The sequence below is a fragment of the Cibotium barometz genome, chromosome 51 (assembly GCF_041138505.1).
Source record: "Cibotium barometz isolate CiBa-2024 chromosome 51, ASM4113850v1, whole genome shotgun sequence".
Classification (NCBI taxonomy): Eukaryota; Viridiplantae; Streptophyta; class Polypodiopsida; order Cyatheales; family Cibotiaceae; genus Cibotium; species Cibotium barometz.
Window position 1 is genome coordinate 17255949 of NC_141096.1, and position 8722 is coordinate 17264670.

Consider the following 8722-nt stretch of genomic DNA (forward strand, 5'->3'; position numbering starts at 1 on the left):
TACTGATTTTCTTTAATTAGGAGGCTAATCAAGCAAGTGCTTTGACACTTAAGTGGTAAAAATAAAGCATTTATATTAATGAGTGAAATAATTTGTTAATGTAAAATATTAATGCAAAAGCAATGATTTATGCTATGAGATTACTCTCTTCTCATGCTTGGCCAAAAGTGAAGTTCTATCTTGATATAGAAAGCTAGTATGTAAGGAATCTGTTTAAATGTTCATGTTTGTTATAATTCTATTGATAGAACATTTTTCGGGGACCATTTTCTAATGCTCACACCCATCGATTACTGACATCCATCAATGACATATAAGACATTTTTTGGGACCATTTTCTAGTGCACACACCAATTGATGACTCACACTCATCAATGATATACACAAGACTTTAATTGCGGTAAGACAATTGTCCTATTTCATAGTAAGGAAAATAATAGAAAGTTAGTGTGTGTGCTACCTTGCCTTGAAGATGGGAAGTGTGTGCTTGTACCACATTGTTTTATGTTTACGTCACAAAGATATTTGACATGCATTGAACTATTATTACTAGTTTAAAATCCCGATTAGGAGGTTGTCGATGGGACTCTAGCTAGAGTTGTAATGCCCTAGCATGCAAACATGCAAAGTCCAAGGTTTGAAACCTGGTATATATAAATGTTATAAATCTAGTAAAAAAACTAATTAGGAGGTTAAATTGGCACATTGGTGCATATTATATCTCTCTCTCCTCCTCCTCTTCACATGTTTTCTCTCCAAAGCAAAGTAGGCTATAGTGTGAGAACCCTTCTTTTTTGCACACTAATGGTTTAAATTGTTTCATAACGGTCACATATGTGTCAAAACTTATTAGAATAACTAAATTATAGAATGAAATGATTCATTTTTTAATCTTTGTGACTACCCTATGAGAAAAGAGGAGAGAGGGGTGGAGGCATGATTTAGTTTTTAATGGGCATTTTACTCTTTTTTTCTATTTCAAATGTTTTTTATAGGTAAGATTTTTAAATAAAGGTAAAAAACACTAAAAAACAATAAAGGAATTTTTTTTAAATAAAGGTAAAACACACTAAAAACAAAGTTATACAAAGATTTTTCCAAAAATTTGTTTTTTGGCATGCAAGGTAACCCTCCAAATAAGAGGGGGGGGGGGTGGCTCATAAAGTTAAAAGCTCCCATCTATGAATCAATTGTAGTTATGTAGAAAGTGAGCCTTTGCTTTCATGGTATTTCTTCACTTTATGCAGTACACTGTCATTGATAGTGATAAAATTTAGGTAACTCAACTTTTTAGATGGGCCTCAATATGAATATGATTTCCTCTTAAAAAACAAACTTTTACTAGCCTAGATTAAGTCACGACTTCCTGTAAAGCAAAAAGCAAAAACTTAGAGTCAACTTCCTATATTATTCTTCACAAAAGCAAAAAGCAAAAACATATAGCAAGATTTAGTCATAAAACTTGTGACCAACCAAGATTGAGTCACAACTTCCTTTAAAAAAAGCCTGGAGCTACAACTTCCTATATAACTCTTCTTGAAAGCAGAAAGCAAGATCTAGTCTCAACTTCTTGCCCTTACAAAACAAACCAAAGAAAGCACTTGTGCAAAATGGGAGTAGATTAAATATGTAGCACATGAGTAGCAAGCCAGATGTTTGATCAACCGTGGGCGACGGGGCTAGTGTGGGCGGGCAGGAGCCAGTAGAGCAAGTCATCCCAGACTAAGCTCATCAAGACATAAGAAGTGGTGGTCACTTTGGAGGAGTTACATCTACCCCATCATTCTTGTTATTATGAGGGGTAAAAAAACAAAAATGAAATTTTAGAAAATAGAAAATAAAAGTGAAAAAAGGGGAATTTATGGGCGGTGAGTCGGTGACATAATGTGCAACGGGAGGAGGTAAAAAATTTCAAACGTGTGTTGCAGGCTGCTGTGCAGCTTTCTGCCAAAGCGGCTTTTACCTTGTGATCTTTACAGTCGCATATCTTTCTTCTCTGTGATTTCTTGTTCTTGGGCTGTCCCAAGAGCTTCTCTCATACTGCTGCGCTACGGCCTGAGCGCATTAAAAGAAAGGCTTTACTCACTCTCTCTCTCTCTCTCTCTCTCACACACACACACACACATGCATTCTCAATCGCTTTGATTGCCTGCATTCTTCTCAGCGTTTCTTCCTTGTTTTTCACCCCCACATAGGCCGCCATGGCCGCCCTCCCTCTTCCAAGCTTCATCCACAGAACCCTCTTCCTGCTACCTTTCGCCCTGCTTTGCCTTGCAGACCTGGCTTGCTCTTCTAATCCCATTTACAAAAACCCGCATGCTAGTGTTGAAGACAGAGTGAACGACCTTCTTGGGCTTATGACATTGAAGGAGAAGATAGGCCAAATGACCCAAATTGAGCGTTCTGTTGCAACCTCTTCCATCATCCAAAACTACTTTGTGGGTGAGTCAGCCATTAAACCCCATAAAATAATACTAATCAGGATTTAAGCCCCTTAATCAGCACTAAGGTTTAGCTCAAATACTAAGCTTTATTATCAATCTGAATCTTGATGAGGTAGTATCCCAACAGTAAACTCCATGTGGTTGATTTCTGAAATAAAGATTTTAATTTTCTAAAATGGAACCCTCAGATCAAGCTTTGGTGTATGAAACCTTATAAATCTACATTGATAGCTTCGTGTTACTGTATTGAAGCTCTACATTCCAGCTCCATCTCAATCAAAACACTTCTGAAACTCCGAAATTGATTTTCTTACAAGGTCCTTTAGTTAAAGCAAACTTATAAATGTCATTTCAATGTGACCCTTATGTGAAGCTCCATGTCAATCAAATCCTCAAGTCAAGGTACATGCTATTCAAGCCCTTGATCTCCGTGCTACTGGAACTTGAAAAGCAAGCTTCATTTGACAAAACCCTAAAAGCAAGCTTCTTATCACTGAAGCCCTAAAAGCAAACTTCAAGCAAGCTTCATTTTATTGAAGCCCTCTTAATCCCTAAAAACAAGGCTAGAACCCTGAAGCCAGGATTTAAACCCTGGAAGCAAGAAAGGTTTTGCCCATACAAGACAGTTTTTCCGTTTTCTTTAAGAAACCCACTTTTTGGGATTTGATTGCTTGACAGGAAGCATTCTGAGCGGGGGAGGGAGTGTACCAGCAGATCATGCGTCTCCAAGTGAATGGATGGATATGGTTGATGGCTTCCAAAAGGTTGCTTTGGGTACCAGGTTGGGGATTCCCCTCATGTATGGCATAGATGCAGTGCATGGCCATAACAATGTCTATGGTGCAACTATCTTTCCACACAATGTGGGTCTCGGCTGCACAAGGCAAGTCAATTCTTGTTAAACTTTTTAATTGAAGTGAGGGTTTTTTTGATGACTTGTGGAGTATTGCAAGGTTGATTGAGGTCATCCCTTATTGGATTACATGGACAGATTCTTCATTTACCCTCTGGTTTTTGCATGTCTAAGGTTTCTTTGAGTGTTGTTTGTAGAGAACCGGATTTGGCGAGGAGAATTGGGGTGGCCACTGCCTTAGAGGTTCGGGGGACAGGCATCCCATACGTGTTTGCCCCTTGCATTGCGGTATGACATGATTTGACATTGTTTTGATGGATGTTTTGTTCTAGTATGAGGTGAATGCACATTGGGTTGCTTGTGCCATGCACTCTACGTACGGTGCTGATAGGGGGTGATCTGGTTGCAGGTCTGCAGGAACCCCAGTTGGGGCCGGTGCTATGAAAGCTATGGTGAGGATCCTCAACTGGTGAGGAATATGACCGACATTATAGTGGGTTTGCAAGGAACTGCTTCCAAGCCAGGCTATCCTTTTGTGGCTGGACAGTAAGTTCAAGTACTTACCCTCTTTTCAAGAGCCTAATGACATAGAGTAGCACTTGCCGTACATGCCTTGATGAATAGCATACATGGCTGTCACAAAAGAGGCACGAGATTGTGTAACACATGACCTAATTAGAAGTCATTATGTGTATCCTACCATGTATGACCTGGTGATCCATTGTTTTGTCTCAGGCATGCTGTGGCAGCTACTGCGAAACATTTTGTTGGGGATGGTGGCACTTTTGATGGTATTGATGAGAACAACACAGTGATTAGCTTCAAGAACTTGGTTGATATACACATGGTGGCTTATTTTGATGCCATTGCAAAGGGGGTATCTACTGTGATGGCCTCATACAACAGCTGGGATGGCCATAAGATGCACGACAACCGTTTTCTCATCTCTCATGTTCTCAAGAAACAGCTAGGGTTCAAGGTATGATACATGTACCTGCATGCTAAACCATGCTAGTGGATCCGAAATGTATTAGAGTTGATGACATGCCATTGAGTGATTATTTTCTTGCATGCATAATGAGTCCCATTTAGATGCTTGTCTTTGTTACTGACACAAATGCATGCATGCTTTGTCAACAAACACCCCCCCTCCCTCCCCAATGCATGGTTTGCATTCATATGTCATACTTCCATACATGATTAGTTTCATTTAGATGTTGCATGTAGGTTGGTTTCTGTCAAGCTGTGTAGTTTTTTTATTGCATCTGTGACCATGTTGTATGCAGGGTTTTGTGATCTCTGACTGGCAAGGGATTGATAGAATCACTACCCCACCGGGCATCAATTATACATTCTCAGTTGAAATGAGCGTCAATGCAGGACTCGATATGGTTAGCTGCTCTTTTTTAACGATTATTTCACCATGAAGTGTTCTATTCTCAAATTTAGGATTGAATGGTAACATGTGTCTTGGTAATCAACATGGTGACTGCACACAGATCATGGTTCCTTTCAACTACACATCCTTCCAGGATGACATGCTTGCCCTCGTGCATTCTGGGCACATTTCAATGAGAAGGATAAATGATGCAGTGAGGCGAATACTGCGTGTGAAATTTACCATGGGTCTTTTTGAGAACCCATTGGCTGACCGCTCTCTAGCAAAAATGGTTGGTGCTCAGGTGAGTGCGTCCTTCCACTTAGGAACATATAAAACATAGTTCTCTAATTTGAGGTACACAAGAGCTCGGTTACATTAGACTGTCACCATGTTTAGGATCCATGAAAGGTAATGCAAAACATAATTTGACTGTGATGGTTATGGGTATGGTGGTTTTTACTGGAGATGGTGCTGGTGATGGTGGTTGTGGTAGTTACAGTGATGGTGATGATAATGGTTTTTTTCCAGGAGCATAGGGATCTGGCCAGGGAAGCTGTGAGGAAGTCTCTTGTTCTACTGAAGAATGGGAAATCAGGGGATGCACCTTTTCTACCTTTGGACAAGAAGGCGTCCAAAATTCTGGTTGCTGGGAGCCATGCTAATGACATTGGAAACCAATGTGGTGGATGGACAATCTCTTGGCAGGGTGAAAGTGGTAACATAACACCAGGTGAGAGGGATACTATATGATACCATTATATTGCAATGCTGTTGTGGTATCATCACATTGACAGAGGCTTTCTTTTGTTGCAGGTACAACTGTGCTTGAAGCAATCACCAATGTTGTCAGTACTTCTACAAAAGTAGTGTACGAACAGTCCCCAGACAGCAGCTTTGCCAAGGACAAAGGCTTCTCCTATGCTGTCGTGGTGGTGGGGGAGATGCCTTATGCAGAGTTCTTCGGAGACAGTACGACCTTGACCATCCCGGATGAGGGCATACAAACCATCCAGAACGTGTGCGGCTCTGTGTTATGCGTGGTGGTGCTCATTTCAGGCAGGCCCCTGGTGGTTGAACCCTACTTGCCCTTGATGGACGCATTTGTGGCAGCATGGCTTCCTGGAACAGAAGGCAAAGGCATCACTGATGTGCTTTTTGGGGACTACCCATTTAAAGGGAAACTGTCACAGACGTGGTTCAGGCGGGCCAATCAATTGCCCATGAATGTGAATGACCAGCACTATGATCCTCTCTTCCCATATGGCTTTGGGATGACCACCACAGCTGTAGTAGGTAGGTGAAAACTCCCTCACCAGTGCATCCTTCTGTGCAAAAAACAAATAGCCAGGGATGGAAGAGGGTGTGTTTTCTTCTCAGTGCCCTTATGTGTGATGCATGCTATTGATGCTGGCATTGGGTGGTGGTGGTGATGTGTTCATCTCATTGCTACCTTGTTAAGATACTATTGTCTATCATGATGAAGATGAAGATGATGATGATTATGGGTCATTATGATGGTGTTTGATGCCCTGCAATATATGAATTATGCAATGTTATGTTCTCATCGCCCCGTCCATTTGTTGTGATGCTGATGATCATGATGATCTAGAAATTTTGTGATTTCGTAGTGCACCAGATGTAATGGCATTGACGTCGTGTCAGATATGAGGATTATGGGTGTGGTGTTAAATACGATATGATGATGAATGATGTTGTAATGATGACGATGATAATGTGATGGCATCAATGCTGATGGGTGATGTTCGAGGCATTGCATCTTTGTAGTGTCATGTTGTCTGTTTATGTAGGTGCCAGGGTTTGAACCCTGTGCTTGCACATCGGCAGGCAAGGGCACTACCACTTGGGCTAGAGTTGTTGGCTGTGTAATGTTATGCATTGATCTCGTTGTGTGAATTTTGGTGTTTCAAAGCCATATCAAAAGCAGAGGGGGTGTTACACAATGTGAGTGATTTGTGCACTTTTTGTGGCTTTGGTTTCAGGCCGAGCTTCTCGCTGCGCTGTCTGCAGCTTCCTCATTCATCTGGTTATCATGGTGTTTATCTTCGTGCTCGTCTGAATGGAGAAGCAGTGCAGCCGAAGCGTCTACCCAAATGTGTGTTTGAAGCACATCCCTATTCTTGGGGTTATGCATTGTATGTACCATTATTATGGAAGGTATCTCATGGACTCTTGGGGTTTCAGTTGAAGGCCAAGGCACATGTTAGGGCTGAACACAAAGGGAGGATTGCATGCAAATTTCAGTCCTGGTTGCACCAAGTAAGGTTCGGATTTTTATTTATTTATTTTTGAGTGAGCCTTACATACATGACTCCTGTCACTGTCCGTTGTCGAGGAAATGGTGATTTTGAACATGGATATGATTCATATATCTATTAAATTAATTTGTTTTTGAAAATTTCTGAGGAGCCATGATTCCCGGTCTCAACAAATTGAAGTGAACTTTTCTCATATTTGAACCACCTGTAGGATAAAGCTAACCAGTGTGGCATATGTAGCCTACCCTTGCCCAAACCTACCCCTCTTCAAACCTCCAAACTGTATGCTCGAGCCTCCCGATTGCTACGTGGTCGAGCCTCCCAATTCCTACCCCTCTTCAAACCTCCAAACTGTATGCTCGAGCCTCCCAATTGCTACGTGGTCGAGCCTCCCAATTCCTGCCCCCTAAAACTTGTCTTTCTCTATATTATCTTAAGAAAGAGTTTCACAAAGGTGTCACGTGACAAGAATTTGAAGGTTTGGGAAGGGAAAGAGGAGGTTTGGGTAGAATTTGAATTTGGAGTCTTAAAAGACGCATGCTAAGGGTTGCCTAGTTATTATATAAAACCAGTCCCTTATATAATATAGAGATATATAATAACTAGTCCTTATATAATATAGAGATATATAGAGGTGGACCAAATGCAAAAAAATAGGAAAGTACGTTATGGTTTATATGTTGAGAAAATTCTGTATTTTATTAGATGACACAAGTAATAGTGGTAAGGATTGCATAATTGTTATTTTATATCGAAATTAGTAACAATAGATAGTGATATATTAAATTCTCAAACACGACTAATTTAATGGAAACCCAAGGCTTGCGTACCACACGAATGGGTTAATGGAGTGTATCGCTTTGAAAACCGGATCTTCTAAATAAAAAAAAAGAGTATTGAAAGAATCATAACCATAAACTTTCGATGGTAGTTATTGTTTATATTATTTTAGCATGAAAGCATATTGTTATATCCATGAGGTGTGTAACGTACTAACATTTCAAAAAAAAAAAGGATGAGCTAGAAAATTAATTAAACAATCTTGAGACTACATGGCATCATGTTTCTTCATTGTAGGGCTTGGAGATTAAGAATATGGCTATTCACATGCTTGAATTATGAAGCCACACAACCTAAGTCAAGCATGCGTGTTGAATGTAGGTGATGTAAGGTTATTCATCTCAAATTTTTTGATGTGAGAAAAATGTACCTAAATCCATCCAACAAGGTTTCGACTTGTGAAAGTTATTTGTAATGCTGTGCTTCTTTGTGTCTTGCTTACGGTTTGTTGTGAAGTGGGGACTGAGGTTAGGGCTAACACCCCTTTTCGACTGTCTATTCAACAAGAAAATCCTGCTTGTTCTTTTCCACATATAAAGTGCTTTATGTAGGACTGTTTCGAAACCCCTGTCCAATCAAATAGGCATGAATCTTCTGGTACCAAGCTGTGGGAGATTATTTCAAACCATATAGTGCTTTATTAAGCTTAAAAGCTTTCCATTCTTAACCAATTTGGGCAAATCCACATAAACTTCTTCTTGCAAGTCACTATTCAAGAATGCTGTTTTGATATTCATGATAGGGTACCAAAGCAATAATAAATTGGATAGTGGTCATATGGGAAGTGGGAGCAACAGTTTCATCATAATCAAGCCCTTTCTAACTATTGGGCATAACCTTTTGCAAACAAGTCTAGCCTTGATTTTGTTAACTGATCCATCTTCCTTTCTCTTGACTTTGAAAACCCACTTAGTACCAATAGCTTTCT

General features: G+C 40.2%; 1 protein-coding gene across 2 annotated transcripts; it reads left to right on the forward strand.

Annotated features, from left to right (window-relative positions):
- Positions 1-1934: 1934 nt before the first annotated feature.
- Positions 1935-7094, forward strand: LOC147609370 (uncharacterized). 2 transcript variants are annotated; one of them, XM_086787869.1, is made up of 10 exons: positions 1937-2442; positions 3123-3327; positions 3495-3585; positions 3707-3843; positions 4033-4276; positions 4584-4688; positions 4797-4979; positions 5207-5408; positions 5492-5971; positions 6679-7094. In XM_086787869.1, the coding sequence occupies exons 1-10, from the start codon at positions 2202-2204 to the stop codon at positions 6753-6755; spliced, it is 1965 nt and encodes a 654-aa protein (XP_086643995.1). In that variant the 5' UTR covers positions 1937-2201; the 3' UTR covers positions 6756-7094. The 2 variants fall into 2 exon arrangements, with proteins under 2 accessions (XP_086643996.1, XP_086643995.1); XM_086787870.1 differs by lacking the exon at positions 6679-7094 and having other exon boundaries at positions 1935-2442; positions 5492-6240.
- Positions 7095-8722: the final 1628 nt, after the last annotated feature.